This window comes from Stenella coeruleoalba (genome assembly GCF_951394435.1).
Source record: "Stenella coeruleoalba genome assembly, chromosome: 16".
Lineage (NCBI taxonomy): Eukaryota > Metazoa > Chordata > Mammalia > Artiodactyla > Delphinidae > Stenella > Stenella coeruleoalba.
The window spans coordinates 24,775,915-24,797,759 of NC_137162.1; the positions used below are offsets into that span (position 1 = coordinate 24,775,915).

The 21,845-nt window shown below is 36.0% G+C and overlaps 1 protein-coding gene across 2 annotated transcripts in view; it reads right to left on the minus strand.

Annotated features, from left to right (window-relative positions):
- Positions 1 to 63: 63 nt before the first annotated feature.
- SLK (STE20 like kinase) overlaps positions 64 to 21,845 on the minus strand; it is a 57,651-nt gene continuing 35,869 nt past the window's right edge. The window contains exons 12-19 of one of the 2 annotated variants that reach the window (XM_079899178.1): positions 20,850 to 21,029; positions 18,332 to 18,424; positions 10,811 to 10,940; positions 10,087 to 10,211; positions 9,383 to 9,571; positions 8,703 to 8,828; positions 7,403 to 7,516; positions 64 to 4,205 (exon numbers count right to left, since the gene is read on the minus strand). In XM_079899178.1, coding sequence (XP_079755304.1) covers positions 4,059 to 4,205; positions 7,403 to 7,516; positions 8,703 to 8,828; positions 9,383 to 9,571; positions 10,087 to 10,211; positions 10,811 to 10,940; positions 18,332 to 18,424; positions 20,850 to 21,029 — 1,104 coding nt within the window. In that variant the 3' untranslated portion in view covers positions 64 to 4,058. The remainder of the gene's footprint in view (positions 4,206 to 7,402; positions 7,517 to 8,702; positions 8,829 to 9,382; positions 9,572 to 10,086; positions 10,212 to 10,810; positions 10,941 to 18,331; positions 18,425 to 20,849; positions 21,030 to 21,845) is intronic. The other variant, XM_079899179.1, reaches the window with a different exon arrangement.

The window sequence follows — 21,845 nt, forward strand, 5'->3', positions numbered from 1 at the left end:
GTTTCATTAAAAAACAAAAAGTCAAGCATGAGCTCCACAGTATGCAATGCTCCTGGATTAGAAAATGACATGCTGTGCCTCCCTCCATCCAAACTGACCACGTGCCAAATGGTCAGCCTAGTATGTCTACTGAATCTTGCGTGAATGATGAAAAGAGGTTGTTTTTAGCAGAAGTGACGTCACAGTTTGTGAAATGTTTGTTGAGAAAAATAATCCATTCCAAGGGGAAAAAAGGACATAAAAAAAGGTATATATACATATGTCGATGGAAATATTTTAAGTACCACCCAAAGGCGGGGTTTGGGCAATGAAAGACCAGTTACCAGTCCCAAGTTACCAGTAAAAAGGACCCTCTTGTGTGTGATGACTACAGATGGTCTGGAATGCTAGTAAGTCTGAAGGGTCAGAAGATCTGGAGGACTGCGAGTTTTAAAATATAATTAGGATTTTAAAAAATGCTACAAAATGTTCTCACACAGGACAATCTAGCTTCAAATAGTCCCAATAAAAGACTGCTTCCCAAAGTAGAGTAAGAAATAGCTTTATTTTTCATTTGCCAACCCCATGATTGAAAAGACATGTTGCTCCCAAATAGACAAGAGGCATTTTCTGAAACAAAATTCTTTCTGAAAATTTCGCTTGTGAAGTTATTACACTGCAAATCAGAGAAGGATTACAAAAAGCTACAGCCAACATTTAAAACTGGTATCACATTCTACCCCAAGCTTGGTAACAGAAGTTTTAAAGCTGTATCAAAACCATGTCAGCCACAGGATAGCAACAGTAGTGGCATTAACTGTTGTGCCTTCAACTTAAGAAAAGCATTTAAAATATCCCATTTCCTATAAAAGATCATTTCCCAGGAAAGAACTGATTTATTCAGCCAGAAGCCTATTAGAACTGGAACTACAGAGCTCGCCGCCTCCGCCTCACAGCTCTACATTTCCCTGTAATCAGCAATATCTCTAGCTAATCATTTGACAGAATTTGGCTTCTCAGAAGAGTCTTTGTCATTTAAGCACAGTGTGGAATGGGGAAAAAAGTGTGTAGTTACAAGGGAACTAGGAGACTACAAAAGACAATCACTTCTGAAACTCACTGATGCTCAAGAAATCAGAGACCCTCCATCACAGTGGGTCTCATATGCCTGAGAGCTTTGTGCTTGAGGAAACACTACTTAGAGGTAGCTCTGGTTCTGGTTTATATTTAATTACAATTTGCTGTATCCTGTCACAGGAAAGTTTCAACATTTTCAGCAAGGTATAAGCACTCCAAATTTCCTCCTTACCCACCCTATAGCTTCCCCATAGAAAACGGTAAGAAAAAGCTTAACTGTGAGTCCACATAGTATGGCGGCTAATTCAGCAATTCACACCCGACCATGGATTGACAGGACTAGGAAAGGCAACCTGGTGCAACGAGCTCCATGAGCTAGACCTGCAGAAGCGTGGTGGCCTGGCGTGTCCACAGCACGCAGGGAGAGGAGGGGAGGCTGTAACTAGGGGGCACACATGGAGAGCTTCTTCGATGCATTTCATAGCACATTCTGCCACAGCAACAAAACCACCAACTCAGGAATGCCTTTGACTGCACTCTCTGATTTCAAAGATGTCTGTGTCCCTCCCCAACCCCCCACCTACACTTCATGCAAGAGAGAAGGCTCACACTTCTGTACGTGAATACAGGGCCTACAGCAAGAAGTGGGCAGGGATGGGTACAAACAGCATGGTCTATACAACAAAATACCTTTTGAAAAGATTTATGTAACTTTAAGTATTAAAATGAAGGTTTTTACCTCTACATGAATATCATTCTGTAGTCCTGCTCCTACATGCACATGGTCTGGTCACTTTTGAAAGAGAACTCGAGCGTGAACAAGGAATCCAAAGGGCAGTTTTACGGGAGATGCAAGAGGTGCTAACAAACTTACCAGCGTGTCAATCGTTCTACTCTGAGCCTCTTTATTCAATACTCTGTCAACTTGAAAGGAAGAAAAAGAACCAAATATTCAGACCAAATTAATTATGTGCCATAAACTATTCAGCACACAGGATATCCTTTAAACGATACTGAAAAAATGTCCACTGCCTGAAGTATTAATTTTTAAAAAGCCAATAAACTGAAAATTTCAAAGGAGAAAGTGGTATGAGAACCTTCTTCCTCTCTCCCTCTTCAAATAAATCATTAAATACACTGGGTAACATTATACTGTCATTTCTATCATAACAATATAAACAATTTCCATCATCACCCTGAACATTACTTTATAAAGATATATATTTTAAAAGTCTTTCAAAACATTTTTCAACCCAGCATTTGAGAATAAAGCATTAAAAGAGTTTCGTATACAGTAACACATTCATGTGATAAGTGTATGAATTTACAACCATACATAATATATATATATGTATATATATTTATATAAAAAACAAACTTGGCCAGAAGTTAAGGCTACCTACAAAGTTGTCCAAGTAAATTATGCTTGTCAAAACAATTACAAAATTAAAATCACATGCATTTTTAAATCATCTAAACCACTGAAAAAATAAGGTTCAGCATTCAAAGTTTTCAAATTAACTGCAAGAAAGTGCTACAGATATTTACATTTTCTTAACATGAATCAGTGTTCCCACAAAGTTGCATTTGCATTTTTCACGAGCCTCAAATGTAATATAACTAAAAACTGAAATGTCTACAATTTGGTACCTGGCACTCATGACAGAACAGGCGCACGTGGCAGGCAGCAAGCTTCGTCTACAAATGGACTGTCTCACACCCGAAATACGGTTTATAATACTGTTTCGAGCTGACACGTGCTTGAAATTCTAACCCTCAAAAGGGACTAGAGTGAACATTTCATTAATAATTACACGTATCAGCACCCTCATGATAAAGGTTTCAGGCTTTTCCCACTCAAATCAAAGTAAATAATTTAAACATGGAACAAAACAAAACCAAAATATAAATGACTTGATCTCAAAACAACGAAAAGTCATTTCTGATATTTGCCTAAATATTTTAAATTCTTAAAAACTATTCTGAACAAATGCCTCTTTTAAGATTAATTTCATAAAAATATATTCATAAATATAACTCAGAGCCTGCCAGCCTCCAACAGTTTTGAACAGAATTTGCTAAGATGGGAGAATTCATTTAACCAGCTCATGTATTATTTTAGGAAATAAGCTGAGATAGCTATATCTGTATTTTTTTTAATTTGGTGAGTTTTACATTTCCAATTTGGACATCTAAAAGCTACCATTTATTTTTTTCATCTTTCCAACTTTGTACAACATATACTTTAGGATGAAAATTTCTATCAATTGGTAATAGGAGCAAGATTTAAAAAACAATAATGCTTAATGCTAAGGGTGTTTTGTCCCTGTTGAATCAAAAAAGGAAATGCAATTTTAGACTCAACTGAAATTTAGTGTTTTAGGCACTATTTTAATAAAACTAGCACCCTTAATTATTAGCTCATGTCTAAACAGGTAAGTATTTTAGACAAATTATTGAAATAATTTTTCTCTTTTAAAAGAGTTTGATGCTAACATTTAAAGGTAACAGATTTATTTACTGAATCAATATCATATTTTGAGCAACTCATAGTTTTTTCATGAGAGCTGATTCACCAAAAAATTAATCCAACTCTCTACAGCAGTTTCAACTATAGATTTTAGGCATCATTGAGAAGTTAAGTCAGGAAAAAAGATATTTAGTAATACTTAAGTGACGTAACAGGGTTTTTTTAAATAACTTTAAACATTATCTCTCTACCAGTTTTTCAGGTAACAGTATCTAAACAACACAATTTTTAAGATTATATACAAAAATCACCTTAGGGAATTACTGCAAGATGCTACTTTGCCAGCATGGCCCAGCATCTGTCTTAGTGCCTTTCCCTTTATCTTTGCTAAACAAAACAAACAAAAAAACATCTGGAAGGTGAGGCAGGTGATTGTCTTCGTGAGCTCTCTGATACAGACTATGGCAGAAGATGAAGAGAACAGAATGACATACTTAAGAAGACAAACCCAATCACAGAATGCTTCCCATTGTTACGATCCAGTGGAATGCAAGCTAGGAATAGGATAGAATTTGGAAATCCGGCTCTGTGTTGATGGGTTAAGGCATTCAGACTCCCCGGTCATTTTAAAGAACACTTCCTGTTCCTGTAGTTTCCTAGCAAACTCCTCTTCCAGTGTCTTAAAAAGGAAGGGAAAAAGAAATTATGCACTGGTATTAAAAACAGAATTTACTCTGACAGCCCAGATAAAATTATTTGCCCCAAAGACTTTGTTATCCCAAGGGAGAAGAGACTGCTCAACAGCTAGGACCACAGGCTGTACAGCCAGCCCAGGGTTCAAGTCCTGGCTCAGCCACATGAATGGATAACTTGGGGGTAATTACTTAACTTCTCTATATTACAGAATCATTTCATTCTTCTGCTATGAAACAGCGATAATACCATCTACTTCGACTGGGTTGCCATGAGAGGATTAAATGTGGTAATAAAGTACTGAGCACACACTAGGTACTCAACAGACGGCACCTATTATTAACTATTGATATTAACCGTCTCTTCCACATGGAACTTACCATTTTCTATTTTTTTATTTTGATTACTGACGTGCATGTCTTTTCTTTCACACTGAACTATAAACTGTTTGAGGGTAACACCTAAACCAGATTCATCTTTACAACCCCACAATATGGAACAAATATAGTAAGTGCTTGATAAATATCTGAGGTATCAATTACTTTGTGGACAAGTGACTCAGGAGAAGTACTGCTGTAAAAATACAAAGTACAGGAAAAGATGGAAGTATAGGAAGGTTTCTCAGAAGAGGAACACCATGAGCTTAGTTTCAAAGGAAAGATAAGAATTTGACAGACAGGATGGGGAAGACACGCCAGACAAAGTGAGCCGAACAATGCACAGAGGCAGGGAACTGTGGAGTTGCTGTGAGTAACGGTGACTATACCCAGCACTGGAACATGAACCGGGAACAAAGTGGCTGGTGGGAGACGAAGCTGGAAGGGCTGATATGGGCAAAGTGTGGCACTATGAAGGCTTCAAAGTCAAAGTGAGGCGTTTACATTCTACTCTGTTGGAACTGAAGATTTATCAACACCACTATGACAGTAACAGAGATGCTCTTGAGGATAAACACTCTGGTGATGGCAGGCAAGTAGGAGGAAAGGGAACAAGAGACCAGAAGGACCATTAGGACATTACTGAACAATTTTAAGCCAATAGTAGGAAGACAGTAAAGGGAAAGAGAAATATTATGAAATAAGAGTCAAAATTATTTGTCATCTGATTGAATGTGGGGTGTGATGGAAATGAAAGGTAATTCAGGTTTCTAGCCTAGATGTCAGTTAAGAGAACAGAAATGTTAGCAAGAACACCTGACGGTGGGTAGGACTGGAGAGGGGGGGAAAGATGAGATGGAGATGAAAGAAAAAAGATTTTGAGTTTAGTTTTATCTCCACTGAGTTTACAATCTTTAGTCAACGTTCAACAACATTCAACAGGTATGTACTGATCATTTACAATGTGCAGGAATTGTTCCAGAAGCTGGGTATATATCAGTGAACAACGAGATAATGTCCCCGCTTTCAAGGAGCTTACATTCTGGTGGGAGAAGACACACAATAAAGAAATGTGTCTGGTGGTGATGAATATTATGGAGAAAAACAAAGAAAGGTTGAGGGGATAGAGAGTGTTCGAGGTAGGCATTGAAGCTATATTTTATATACAGTCATCAAAAAAAGAAACCTTTGATGAGATGACAATGGGACAGAATGAATGAAACGAGGAGGAATGTAACATCCACATGGAAAATGAGAGCTGAGAGCACGAACCAATAATAAAAACAATAAAATAATAACCATAACAACCATTCACTGGATCCTGACCACATCTCAAGTACTGGGACAAGTACTGTACACGCATCACTTCCGTTAACTGTCTTAACAACCCCAATTAGGGAGGTAGTAACATCCTCATTTTACAAATGAGGAAAACTGGGCTCAGAAGTGTTAAGAGACGAAATTAATCAGTGTCAGCACTGAGATCTGAACCCAGACCTGTATGACTTTATAATTCATGTTCTATACAAGTTTTGGAATTGTCCTTAAACATGCAGCTGAAGCCATGACAATCTACAAGATCATCAAGATAAAGAGCAGAGGTAAGAGTGTAAAACTGGAAAATGTCTACATTTCCGGTGACTAGATGACAAAGAAAGAGCACAGAGAAAGAAGAGAGTATGTCACAAAAGTCAGGTGAGAAGAAAATTTTAAGAAGATTTTTAAGAAGAACAGGTAGATAATGCCACTGGTGACCACTGTCAACCAATTCAACTGGGGAGGAATTTGAGGCGAAACCTAGACTGCAAAGGGTGAAAGGAGGAACTGGAGAAGGGACTTCTCACTTTCACCCCTCTGTGTACCCTTTGAATGCAGAAACACGTGAATGAACTACCTATTCAAAAATGGAACAAAAAACAAAATTCAACTTAAAAAGCCACACTATTAGCACATGGTAGGTGCTAAATACATATTTCTTTGATTAACCCATTGGGTGAATGGAAGAAAGGAATCGTTGAAATGTATAGCAGGCAGGAAGCCCAAGAGAAAATAAAGGTTTAAGTTTGACAGTTGGCAAAGAGAGAGAATCATACAGTAATAGCAAAGACAGAGCTGAAATGGTTGACCAGTTGGACCAGGCTAGCAGGGAGTCAAGTGCAAACAAAGAAGATAGCTGGCTGGCTGGCTGGCAGGCGCGGTGTAGGAAGCCATCTCTATTTTACTAAATTGTCAATTAACACAGCACACAAGGGCCGTGTAATCTGGCTCCAGTCGACCCATCCAGACAAAGCTGTCATCCCTTCCCTCTCTTCCTCCCTAATGCCTACACACAGGCACACACTCCCTCTAATGCTACAATGATAGGGAGCTACTTATGATTCCTGTACACATTATTTTCACTCATTCTCTTTTCTGTACTTAAATTGCCCCCATTCCACTCCAATCTGTCTGTCCTCCTAGCAAGCTCTTACTCATCTAACAAGCCTCACTTGGCTTACAAGACATCTCCTCTCTGACCCTTCCTGACTTCCCTGAGCGACTTATGCACTCCTCCTCCTTTGCTGGCACACTGTGCTCCTCTGCTCTGTATCTTGTGCTTACCTCCTTCAGACAAATGCTGCTACTGATCTGCAACGGCTTGTCAACTAGATTCTGAACCTTTCGGGGACAGGGACTTTGACTCTTCATCTCTGTGTCTCCTGTCCCTGACACTGTTCCTGACACATATTAGGTAAAGAGCCAACAGCTGGGAGGATGGAGGGATGGATGAATGCAACCATATTTTAATTAAAGCTTTTAAAATTACCTTTTTCCTAGGTCTCAATTTCTCTCTCCATTCCTTTAATTCTTGGCTGTGTTCCTCATCTAACTCCTTTAGTTTCTGAGTCTCATGCTCAACCAAGAGGTGGCATTTTTCATTCTGAAAATAAAGTTTGGATTTAAAAAATTTCAGATCAAGTTAGCAATTTTTCACAAATACAATTATCTTCCAAAATAATAAAGTATTCATTAAACATAAGGCTATTACTGAGGTTGAAATTCTCCTCTAACAACCGAAGGCCAAGAATTATGAAAAGAGTCATAACTTCATTTTTGCAAGTTTAGAGGCTAGATCTGTTATCCATATGAAAAGAACTTGAATAGAAAGAAGTAGTTTGATCCTGATTTTCCTTCTAAGAAGGTTTACTCACAAAACTGACACTTCAGAGGGCAACTTGCAAGCATTTTATCCAATGGTACCAGAACATGGGGTTAGAAACTATTCCACTCTAGTAAATTAAGCACATATGTAGCATATCCACAATGTATACACTACTCTGAAACTGTAACATTTTAGAAATTATATTACATTACAATACATTATATTATATTATATTATATTATATTAGAGAGCTGCATACTCCAGGTAAGGTTCAAAAACAGTCCTCTCTAAAGTAATGTTTAAATTCCTTAGGAAAAGAATTCTCATATACTTATCACCTTTTTCAAAAACCTTGAAGAAAATGAACTATTTCTCCTTAAATAAAAAGAAATTTTAAATTCAGAATGATAAAAAAAATGCCTACATCATTTTTAAAACTTTGTTCATCTTCTTTGCAAAATACACTAAAAATTCTCAATAGTACTTTTGAAAGATGTAACTACTACTTCTTTTTTTTTTTTTACCGGTACGCGGGCCTCTCACTGTTGTGGCCTCTCCCGTTGCGGAGCACAGGCTCCGGACGCGCAGGCTCAGCGGCCATGGCTCACGGGCCCAGCCACTCCGCGGCATGTGGGATCTTCCCGGACCGGGGCACGAACCCGCGTCCCCTGCATCGGCAGGCGGACTCTCAACCACTGCGCCACCAGGGAAGCCCGAAAGATGCAACTTCTTATATCATAAATTAGCTTCATGTTTATACTAATCACGGCTGTGTAAGGTCTAAACAAGTGCCTGCGATACTAAACTGATCTTCCTTTGGGTCTACAGAGGAAAGAAAACCTTTAAATCCCAGCATCTTCACAAGCAATGTGCAGCTTCCTCTGAGTAGCTATTACTTCCTCAAAACCAGCCACCTGTACTGTGCATCTAGTACCATCTTTGCATTCATGCTTCTGCAGCTAACCTGCAGCTGATGCAGTTCTCGGACATTGGCTTCACACTGCAACTGAAGATCCCGCATTTGATTTTCATGTTTTTGATGTTGAGCCATTCTCTCATTTTTCTGCCTCTTTTCTTCTTGAGAAGCAAACTATAAGTAAGAAAAACAAAAGATAAATATGGTTAACAAGTAATGTAATTTCTGTATCTTCCAAAGGTGTAATTAGGGAATGTAACAAAGCTTAAAGTAGAGTAAACTAAAGCTTCAAGTAGTAATATGCTGGGACTCAAAGCTGGAGTCTACGTCATGGCTTTGGTGGAGTGTAGGGAGGTGGAGAGAGACTTCTGATTAAAACCTTCTTCCTCCTACCTGCTTAGTGACCTCAGTTAATTTGCGTGTGGGATCTGTGACTGTAGAAGTATAGTGAGACCACACGTTTGACTGAAAAGCTGGCCAAGTCATCTTATTCCCAGAGCTGGTCTTAGGACCAGCCTAGCCCTGGATCTGGTGTGGGGCGTGGAAGAGAACAGCTCTCTGTTGCCAGCACCCGGGGGAGATTGAGTTGGTATATGCCATATGTGTACAGAGCCATGGTGAACATCAGCGAGCCCAAGGTAGCTCCAAATGTTTACAGCACAATTACGTGGTACTCCTAAAGGCCACCCAAAACGTTTAAACTTAAAGAGAGTAATTTTCTTATTTACTTGTTTAATTTTTTCACGATCCTGATCTGGTGTTGCTGTTGGGTTAATTCTCAAACTCTTCTTAAACATGGCCATGCGAGTCTTGGCTTCACTGCGCTGAATCTTAGGCAGTCTTGCTCTTTCTTGAGTCTGTCTGTTTTTCAACTCCTCAATAAGTCGTTGATTGTAACGCTGCATTTGTTCTGTTTCCTAAGAAAGTTTCAGAGTCCAGTGATGTAGATATAATACTCAGTACCCACATGTATGCTCAAACATGTCATTTTGCTGTTGCTTCCCCAAATTACTCTCTCCCTTGTTGCATACCAACCAGCAAAATACTAGGCAAAAAATAATTTATAAGAAAAATAAGCTATTAGTAATAAGAGATTCATATTGACTCTCGTATACTAAGTATAGGGAGTCCACATTTTTAAGATACCTGAACCATAAATGGAGCCAAAATAGCTAACTCTGAGAGACAAGATGAAGATTATAATGTATAAGAGGTCTTTAAGCATTGTAATTAGTTACCTTCCTTGGAATCTGTAGAAAAGAGTTTGCAATCGTGACCAACATACAACTAATTACTCCAAATTTCAAAGAAATTTTAGGATAAAAGAAAGGAAACCTGAACTTTATTCTGTAAAAAATATAAGTTTCAAAAATAAATAGCTCTGCACACTTTAAAATGAACAAAAAAGTGAACAAATTTTCCTTTCATTAACCTTCTCATGGCGCTTAAGTAGCTGATGTCTTTGCATAAAATACTGATCTTTAAGTTGCTGTTTGAGCAGCTGGTGTTTTTCTTGTAAGTGTCGTTCTTCAAGCTCCCAAATTGCAGCTTCTCTAGCTAGAAGAAGAAAGCAATTTCAAAATGTAACTTTGCTCTTTTTACTAATGTACTTTGGTCTTCATTTTAATATTTACATACAAGTGTTCTAATACACTAATTAATACACACGGACATTCTGAGCTATAGATGCAATATTACCAACATAAAGATAATATCCATTACCGCTTTCCGTTCTGCTCTGATGTCCTGTAAACAGAGAATGCCCTACCCACAACACCAAAATTCCATTTAATCATCTTAATGAGAAAGAAAAAAAATATAAGGTATTTGTTAGGGGAAATAAGTGCTTAAAATTCCATTCTATCATGTAGCCAATTTAAGTATACCAACACTGTAAGGCATAATGAGTACATAAAATTATTCAGGTATATTTCTACCATCATCTGGACAAAAAAGATGTTTTAAGGATTATATGTTTATGTTCACTTCTATTGCAGTATTTCTTAATTTTATAAAGTATTTTCCTCTTATTTAAGTTGCTTCATCTTTCCCTCTACCACTCTAGCAAAAGAAAACATTCAAATAATTTCCAAGGTATATCTCTGCAATGTTTTGAGATATATATATACATACATATGCTGCATAATTTCATATACCTCTCATGAGCTGTTGTTTGTTATTCAGGCACTCTCTTTCAATATTGGCTAACTCTGCCTTCTGCTGTTGGATGATCTTTTTCAGAGAGCCATCTAATTCTTGTTGTTGCTTCTGAACAAACTCTTGTTCCTATTAGACATAGTTAACCATCAGTTAATAAGTATCTACTGAGCAAAACATCCATTTATCTATACCTCTGTATATATTAGTGATTAACAAGATTTCTGAACCAAGTTTCTAAGGTCAACTAGATTTAAAAATCACCAAAATTATATAGTATAGACAACATAAATGTATTAGTCACCCAATTCAAGCCCGGAAAGGAAGTACTAGAATACATAATATTCTAAACTATTAAGAATAACACATACAAAAGAAGTCCATAACCCACTCATAATTAAAATGCCCTACATCTTTGGGAAAAAAAATAAATTTACAGTTTCTAAAACTGACTATTCATTTCACTAGAGTGTGGACAAAACAAGAATAAACAAGAAATGTCTTTCAGGAAGAGAGGCAATAAAGAGCAAACAAGAAAAACATACCGGGATTTTAAACTCTCTATTTTTCTATTAATAAAGACGAAGCCATACCATGGCTACACTAACAGAGAAAGACAGATTCTGTATCTTTAGCCTGTGCCTAAAAAGAACAATACCTTAAGGATTTAATGAGAAATAATGCATTGCTGGAGAAATGTGAACTAGAAACAGGAAAATGAGTTAACACTTTATGACTCTACAAACAAAATTCCTTATAATCAGAGAACTCTACCAACATGTAAGGGATTCACTCATTCATTCAACAGTATTTACTGAGTACATACTATTTTTGCCCGAATGCCAAACTTATACTTTCAAAAAAAATCCTTCAATTACTGTGTAAGGAAAGGGAAGGTTGAAGTGACTTATGGTCATTATGCTAGATTATACATTTGCAGAAGGAAAGGAAGCATACTCAAATTGAAGAAATGCAAATTTTGCCAGTAAACATTTGGCTCTCCATCCCTCTCTTGGCTGTTACAGCAGTTTGTGATCAGCTCAAGGGTATTCTGATCAATTTGAGTATAGATTTAGAAATTTGGGGTTTCTAAAGTGGGGCAGCACTTCACCTATAATCCCTCCTCTTGCACATCTAAGAGATATAAAACCTCAAGATCCATTTTGGAACTATTTTTTAGGCCTTGGACAGAGTCTGACAGGATCTAGATCACTACCAGCCTGGTCTTCAGTGCACAAAGAGTGAGTCAGCAGTGCTCCTCAAGGTGCTTGTCTTACTACTGTTTCTCTGGAGGTGAGAATCAGGTCTCACCATCCATGACATCCTGTTAGTTTGTTGTCACAAATGCTGCTGTCTCATCTACATCATGATTTGTATTTTAGCATAAATACAAATATACAGTTGCTACTGTATAAGACTAATAAACTGTCTCTATAAAATACAACTGCCAGTTGCAAGTGGAATAACATGTACTTTTGTATTTATTGAGCTATGGTCTTATGTACTGGGGCCAGGAAATGTACTTATGTGTCGTTAAACAAAAATATCACGCAAGTTGTCAGTTCCGTAGATATAATAAATGCTGAGCAAATTTATACAAAAAAAATTTACAATTGCCAACTTGACTACAGTCACCTACATCGCTTTATCACAGCAAAGAAAAAAATAAAAACTCAATGAATATTTAAATTCAACTATCTAGAATAAGGCTTTTGGGCTTTGTTTAAAGAGATGCAAAAATCTCCATCCTATCTTATAAGCAGTTATAACAAAGTAAGTTGTCAAGCTTCTCTTTTCCTACAGTAAATATCATTTGTAATAAAAATTAAATTGATTCTCTAATTTCATTGTGAAATTTCTATGTGCAAACTTGTTTAATAAACAATATAACCTGCAGATATATCAAAAGTTTTCTTTTGTTCAACATTTTTACCACTAGTTTGCATAAAGAACTTTTAAAAAATATCTGTGTGGACAGAAATAGTGGGTCCAAATTATCATAAATAAAAATATTACATTTATAGTTATCAAAAAAATCAAGTGTAAAAGATGGGGCAAATAAATATTTACATGAAACTAAAAAAGGTAAACACAGTGGACCCTTGAACAACACAGGTTTGAGCTGTGTGGGTCCACTTAAACGTGGAGTTTTTCACTAAGTATGTACTGCAGTACTACACATTCTATGGTTGGGTGAATGTCCAGATGTGGAACCACAGATGCGGAGGGCCAACTGTAAAACTGTATGTGAATTTTCAATTGCGCGGAAGGTCAGCATCCCAATACCTGAGGTGTTCAAGGGTCAACTGTATAAGCCAGTGCCACTAAAAAAGTGAACGTGACTTCTTGTCAATGCAGTTTTTGGTCATATTATTATATTTATGTCTAAATTAAACAAGATAAGAGTTCAGGTCAAAGAAAACCTTTATTAAGCACTTAGTAAATGCTGGGGACTGTACTACTTACAGGGTTACTAAAATTAATAAAAGACAGTACTGCCTTCGAGGAGTTTCCACTCTATTGGTCCCAAATTGGTTTTATCTGTCAGCCCATATAAAGTGTAGTGGGTCCCTTCCCTTAGTAACATACTTTGAAAAGTTCAAAAGTAAACCACAGAGAACTCAAAGCAAGGAATAAGGGTCCAGAGATCAAGACTCAAAATGAATGACAAGGAACTACAAAAGCATGCCCTGAAGCGGCCAGTATATGAGGAAAAAGGAGCTAAGACTGTTATATAGAAGCGGGCAGAACTAGCACTGTGCTGCTCCAGAAGGTAAATAAAGATCAACAGGTCAAGGCAGGCAATGTATGGAAGCGTTTCCTAACCGTCAGAGTTTGCAAAGACACCAGCTGCCTTACAGAGCTATGGACTTGAAGAATCAAGCAGAGTGTGGATGATTACACAGTCAAGAATACTGCACATTTGATTTTTTTTTATATTAAGGCCAAAAACTACCGGAAAGGTCCCTTACACATTAATATATTTTATTACCACAAAAGAAATGAAAATTTAATATCACTGAGCTTTCATTAAATTTCCTAACTTCAAAAGCCAAGTATAATACATTCACAGTGGAATCTGTAATTAGAAATTACTCTTAGGATCTAAAAGAAAAGTGATCTTACATTCCAAAAAGACTGCACAAATTACACTCATTTAAAAAAATAATAACACATCAATTTGATCACTAAGAGTAACAATTTCAAAATGGACACAGAAATTGTAAAATGAGTGTTCTTTAAACGTACAAGTTTTAATTCTGATAAGGAATCTATCCTATTAGTCAGATAACTGTGAACGTTAAAAATACAGCTTTGGGTTCTAGAAAACTCTAAGAAAGGGTTATGATACGTGGCACTATTTGTACATCATCTAGTCACTTTAACTTAAAAGCTAAAAATGGTAATGATCAGAAAAGTGTTCGTAATTCATAATTTCTCCCTCTCGTCAAAAAATAATTAACATTTTGACTACTCTTTCAGAAAACTATAGAGTCCAATGGCTGACAATAATATAAATAAATAAATAAATAAATAATTTCAGGAGCGGGGAAGGAGGGGTTGAAATCAAGCTGTATTCTATCTACTCCAGTTGTGTATATCAAACATCACAAACGAAAATTACAGTGTTAAATAAGCTAGTCATTTCCCTATAGAAACTGTGAGAAAGAATACAGCCTGGAACTCCAGACTTAATTTAAAACTGCAACATGGAGAATAGCAACCCACCATTCATTATGGACAATTTGAACAGTGAAAACTAAATGGAACTAAAATCACCACTTTTAACATGGCTTTTCTGACCATATCCATAATTAAAACATCTACATAAACATATATGCAATCAAAATGTCACTTCACACGAAGATAAAAATCTAACCACAGCATTCAATTTCTCACATGTGCAAAGTTCATAAAATACTATTGAGAAGATATTTCTTGAAAAAGGTGAAAATCTCAGATTAAAATTTGTGGTGGTGTAGACAGAAAAAAGAACACTGTAGTAGAAGTGTTCTAGTTCCAGCTCTACCACTAATCTCTTTTGTGACTTTAGGCAAATCACTTAGTCTTCTGTGCCTCGATTTCCTCATCTGTAAAACAGATACACTCCATCCCTGTATTAGGGGTTGGCAACGAGAATCAAATGTGAACTCTTCAAAGAATACTGTACTATAAAGTTCATGTCAGGTTATTACTATTGTCATCACTGACATTATCATCTATCAATCTTCTAGATTTACAACAAATGAAGCTAACAATGAAAAGGCACATGTGAGCCAAAGAAAAAGCAGGTAAAACAGAAGAAGGCACCCTCCTACAAGGCACGCGGGACTTACGTCCTGCATTTGGGCGTTGAAGACTGCACAAGATGACAACTGAAAAGACTGAATCATGACCTGAGCAACGCCCTGTGGATCAGAATACAACGCACTTCCCAGGTAAGAATAGAGCTGAATGACTTTTTGTAAATGGAAAGAATAATTATACAAACGCAGAGTTTCCTGAGGCCTGGAACAAGTCACTTAACAAAGGGGTCTCTTTCTCATCTGTAAAATGAAGGATTTGAACTAGATCAGTGGTTTCCAAACTCTAATTTGCTGCCATTGTTTTTAAACCAGTTGAACTCTCTTTTTAAAAAACTCACCAAAACAATCTCAGTTTATAAAACAGATGTAAAGTGGTCCTGCTCTGGAAGCAGGGGCCCAGAGCCCTACTGTCCTTTTTTTTGTTTTTGTTTTTGTTTTGCGGTACGCGGGCCTCTCACTGTTGTGGCCTCTCCTGTTGCGGAGCACAGGCTCCGGACACACAGGCTCCGCGGCCATGGCTCACGGGCCCAGCCGCTCCACGGCATGTGGGATCTTCCCGGACCGGGGCACGAACCCGCATCCCCTGCATCGGCAGGCGGACTCTCAACCACTGCGCCACCAGGGAAGCCCTGTCCTCACTTTTTGAAGGATTCTCGAGATGCTTCTTCCAAACTCAAGAGCTCCTGAGAGTACAGTTTGAAAACCACTGGACTAGATGATCAAATACATTCTAGTTCCACGACCATATGGCTATTATTCATAAACTCTTTAAAAAGTTTAAAATATTAGACTCAAGTTATCATGTGTTAACACACCTTCATCAAAAGTGGTAGCTAAATAGAAATACTTTTGAAATTTGTTAGATTACTAAATTCTTCATTAAATTTACAGATAGAAATTTCCTACTGCTTTCAGCTTTAGTTGGAAAATACAGGCTAGCCCCTCAAATTATATGAAAAATCACCAACAAAGTTTTATTAAAGCATTGGATCACTTACCATTCAACACTAAATCCTCAATTTCAACTTTGGAGTCTGACATATTACCTTTTGGAATTAAAAACTTTACATTCCTTTACAAGGCTAAACCAAATTGTTATCTTCTGGTTTGAAATCCAAATTACCCCAAAATTGATGTGTGGCCAGCAAGGACTTCCTCTTCACCTATTAATAAGACATGGCCAACAACCACTGGGCCAAGCCAATAATTTAGATTAGGCACAGAAGGGGTAGCTTAAATACAAGAGGCAGTATGATGTGGTGGTTCAGTGTATGAAACATGGAGCCAAACTTGCCTAGATGAGAATTCTGGCTCTACCACTAACCAAATGCGTGAACGTGGGAGAGTCATTCAACCTCCTGTGCTTTAGTTCCCTCACCTGTAGAATGGGGGTAATATGAGTAACTACCTCCTGTGTTGTGAGGTTAAATGAGTTCATATAGGTAAAGCATTTAGAACAGTATGTGCCATACAGTAAATGCTGTGTTTGCTATTATCACCTTAACTACAGGCATACCTTGGAGATGCTGTAGGTTCGGCTCTAGACCACCGCAATAAAGCAAGTCACATGAATTTTTCAGTTTCCCAAATATATAAGCTATGTTTACGCTGTAGTCTATTAAAGTGTGCAATAGCATTATGTCTAAAAAACATACATACCTTAATTAAAAAGTAGTTTATTGCTAAAAAATGCTAACCATCACCTGAGCCTTCAGCAAGTCATAGTAGTAACATCAAAGATCACAGATCATCATAACAAATATAATAATGAAAAAGTTTGAAATATTGTGAGTATTACCAAAATGTGACACAGAGGCACGAAGTGAGCAAAGCTGCTAGAAAAATGGTGCTGACAGACTTGCCCAATGCAGGGCTGCACGAACCTTCAATTTGTAAAAAACACAATACTGCAAAAGCGCAATAAGGTGAAGAGCAATAAAACGAGGTGTGCTTGTAGTAATTCCCATACCAGGCCAAGACAAAAATTTTCATTGGCTCACAGGAAGAAAAAAACAACTACATTTATTCAAATAGGCTAGTTTTATTAAAATTTTAAATTCTGAGATAGTTTCCTTATTTTTCATGGTGTTAAAATCATCTCTCTTTTGAAATGATGGTGACAAATAAAGGGCAGTTTCAAATAACCTTCCTTGTCAAAAACAAAAAAAATTTTTAATGGCAACCCATTTGTCATGCCTCTCAAAGGGTTTTGTTGCTTCTATGTTTCTTTTCATGAATCTATAAAATCCAAAAGTCTGGGAACCACTTTTTAAATTACATAAAACCCACATTAAAAAGATAATTTAAAGCAACAAATAAATAATCCATGTCTCTTCTTCCTTTCATTAACATCTGTAACTACAAACTGAGCTCACTTCTCTCTTTGCCTCCCAGCTGAGTGCAAGCTTAATTAAAAGAAAGGTGATCCCAAGTATAAAAGACCTCATACTCATGTGAGATACTTCTAGAAAAGTCTGTTGAAAATACCAATTTATCTATTTTGTAGAGAATTCACCCATCAATTGGCTCAGCCTTATCATAATCTAGAATCAGGTTTATATAGGTAAAAACTGTCTATTTTTGTAACTGCTGGATTCTGAACCAAAAAGAAAAACAACATACTTAACATTTAAAATCTGGTTTTAAGTTGCTTACATTGTTGAGTTTAACAGTAATAAGTATTTGATCTACCATTTAACATTACCATTTACCAGGCTTGCAGGATCTCAGTTCCCCCGACCAGGGAAGGAACCCAAGCCACAGCAGTGAAAGCCCGGAATCCTAACCACCAGGCCATAAGGGGACTCCCGAATTAATGGCCTTTTAAATATGCATTCCTTTTGTATGCATAAAGCTTATATACTCACCCTCTATATTCTTTTGCCCTAAAAATCTTCTATCAACCATTGACATTACCACTTAAATACAAGCTTCCATCATGATCAAAATAAGAATACAGTGGATTATACATTAACATACACGTTTATTTCATCTGGAGTCAGCTTTCCAAACATTTCACTTAATTTCACGTTAGCAACTTAAATGTCACCATTAGTGTGAATTTAGTACTACATAAAGAATGCCCTGGGAACCTTTGTATAAGGAGACGTCAACATCACATAAGTACCGAATTTACCCTTTCAACCATGGTTTACTGAGCTGTGAGAATATTGCCGCTTTCTGTGTTTAGTAGCATTAAGCTGCTGCTGTTACCTGAGCATGCTGGCTTTGTGCAAGCTCCTCTTTCCTGCGTTTCATGAGCTCTTTTCTCAGCTCTTTGGGTGCTTTCTCCACTTCATTTATAACCTACAGTGTATAAGCATGCAGGAGGTGGGGAAAAACACTTTCTCCACAGCAAGCATTTATGTGAGCAGACAAGCTACAAGTCAAGTCAAGTTGTTAAAAAGCTCCTTTCAACATGCATTAGCACAGGTGTTAGTTTGGTGAAAAAGAATGAAAGGATAGAACATGCTTAATCTCAGTGCAGAAAGGGACATTACACCATATAAGGAAAATTAGTTGCTTAATTATCCCTACATATCTTTCTCTCTTTAGATCCTAAGACAATCAGTAAAGAATTACTTGCAACGCTAACGCTGAACTAAAGGTGATAAACTCAACTGACCTTGAAAGATCATAAAATTATAAACATATCTACTGACATTGTCTGAAATATTGGATATAAGGAAAACAAATGCCATTCATTTATAAATCTGTAAAATTTCATAATTGGCTTGATAAAACCAATGAAATAATTCTAAATGAAATCCACTTAATGAGATCAAAAGAAAAATAAAAGGGAAAGTAAGCATTAGAATACACAAAGGAGAGACAAATGGACACTAAGTTTTCTTTTTTCATAATAAACTATTTTATATATGGTGCAATAAAAATGAACACATCTGATGATTTTGGGATTAGATTAGAAAAACATTCTCCTTTGCTGATAATTTAAGCCAAAATCAATTGTCAGCTTTAAAATCAGTAATATAACCCCTCATAAAGTAAGTTTATATGCTATGATTTATTATACCAAATAAAGTATATTATAAAATGAAGTGTATTTTAGAGCTCCTTCTTTCAATCATTTCAAAACCCTAGATATGTATTCCACCTAACAATAGATCTGTAATCCAACTACGAAAGACGATCACGTGTTTATAAGTAGAAGCACCAAAAGCAACCAGATTCCAAATCACCACACACCATTGATGGTCTGTGAAAGAGACTGATTTTGATTTAACATAGTGTATTTAAAATTTCCCATCAGTAATCTCTCATGAAACCAAATCACCATGAAAAAGAAGAGACTCCCCAAATGCAAGAAGTTTAGCGGTAAGGAAAAAAATACAGAATAGAATTATTTAAAATATGCATATCGCTATCTCAAACATGTTCTCTGGCTAAACCTCTCCTAGTCCAAAACAGTAACAATAACTAGAAACTTCTGTATATCTATAATTAAATCATATACTTGCCTACAAAATTTAACCTGATATTAAAAAATAACCTCTTAATAAAAACTACTCATGGTTTCAAGAAAATTAATATTTAGTTAATACAGTAAAGGCATACATCATGGTATATAGAGCAATTCTATATAAAATATAATAAACAGTAATTTTTAGAAATGGTAGCCAAATCAAAAGGCTATATACCATTTCATTTATCTTTACCTAAAGAAATCATAGAATGCACTGTATTTATTAACGCTTGATTCTATCCTTTTTAAAGCAGATCCTCAAGTTCAGCAAAATGATGTTCCATTATCTGCATAATTTCATTGTTAAAATCAATGAATCTGAGTACTTGGGACATGCAACAAAAGTGAAAATGTATTCACTAGTTTGGCTGATATTAGTGTGTTCCAAAACTAATAAAACTGATCATAATATTGTCCTGGGGTCTTTCATATCATGAAAAGATAAATTCTCCTCTTACACTAAAGGAACAGAATAAATTATAAAATTATCTCTCAAAACTGCTAATATGTAAAAGCTCTCTTAGTGTTATTTTAATTGGGGAAGAAAAAGACACACTAATACAATATGTAAATCCTCTTTCTGAAACAATGACAATCTTTCATAGTAAATAATACCACAAATAGATTCTATGACAATATGGAACAGTTTCAGGAAAAATGAAAAAATTCATTATAATCAAATGACTTTACAGATATTTTCCACCTGTGATTCTTCAAAGTATCTCACAATTTGATAAACTTAAAGATATTATTTCAAATTTCAGCTTACTCAGCTTTTGTTTTGACACAAAGTCTAAGAAAGGTAATCAAGCTAATCAAGAGAAAAAAATTTTTAAGCATGAATTAAATATTACAAATAAATATTAAGATGAATTATTATTGCCACCGGCAAACAGAACATAGTATGCTTTCTTGAAAAAAAACATTACTATGTCAGGCCTTAAATGTTGCATTAATAAAGGAGAAGTGATAGGTTGAAAAGGAAAATGGATTACACTCAATTTGAAGACTTGGTTCAAGGGTTAGCTGGACATTTAATAATAGTTTGTGAACTTGAACAGGCCATTAAAACCTCTTCTACTCCAGTTTTCTTGGCAGTAAAATGAGATAACATCTGACCTTACTACTACCCTACATAACTGCTGGGAAGACCAAAAAAAAAATGAATGAGTGCCATTTAACTACCAAGTATTATCTTAATTCCTTAGACAGTCTTAAGTGTACATTAAAAACAGTAGTTACACTTACCTCTTTCTTTCGGTTCTTTAACATATTCTGAAATTTGTACAACTCTTTCTCTTGTTCACCTTTAATGCGTTTGGCTTCATCTCGTAAGCGATTTGTGTGTTCTTGTTCTAGACGTTCAATAGTCTGTTTCTGTTGTTTTTCTAGATTCTCAATCTCTTGGTCATATTGTCGTTTCTTGCTCTGTAAAATGATGTAGCTCAAGATCATTTAACTTTAACATTAACGCTCATATCATTATACTGAAGATGTTTACTAAGAGCACATAACTGGCATTTAAATTGAGTGACGTCATATGTACCCTTTGCAATACTGAACAAGTTCAAATGCACTCAAATATGTTTCAAAAATTTTTCAAAAAGATGTGCATTTCGTTTTTTTCTAATATGGGAAACACTTTTTTCTATTGTACAAGTGTAGAATGTTCAAAAATTTTAGACAATCTAGAAGAATATCCAGTTGCTAGAAATACTAAAGAAAATTTTCAATATTTATCCTATAAAATTTTTGATAAATCAAAGGTCTCATTTGAAGTCTATTTTAAAAATGTACCATTACTTGTCATTTTCAAATTTACTCTTCCTCATTAAGATTCTTAAACATCATATTTCATTGATACAAACCTTTTAGAATTATAAATCTACTCTCTCAACAAAAGATTCCTGCTTATATAATACTTGAGTAACATTGCAATTTTAGACACAGGTATTTGTAAAGGGTGTTTCCTTTTTAAAAAAATTAAAAAGCAAAATATTTTGGAAAATATGGGGGGGGAGAAACAGTTTTTATAAGGTTCTGAAAAAACAGAATATAAGTACTGTAAAAATACTCAAAGAGAACAAAAGTTCATAATTTTCTTAGGAATTCTAAGTTATGATCCAACATATGTAATCAGCAATGCCAACCTTCACACAAAACAATCCTTACCACTTAAAATTATAAAAATGTAAGTACTACAATCAACCATGAATCCTATAACATTTCAGATGATCTTTTTTC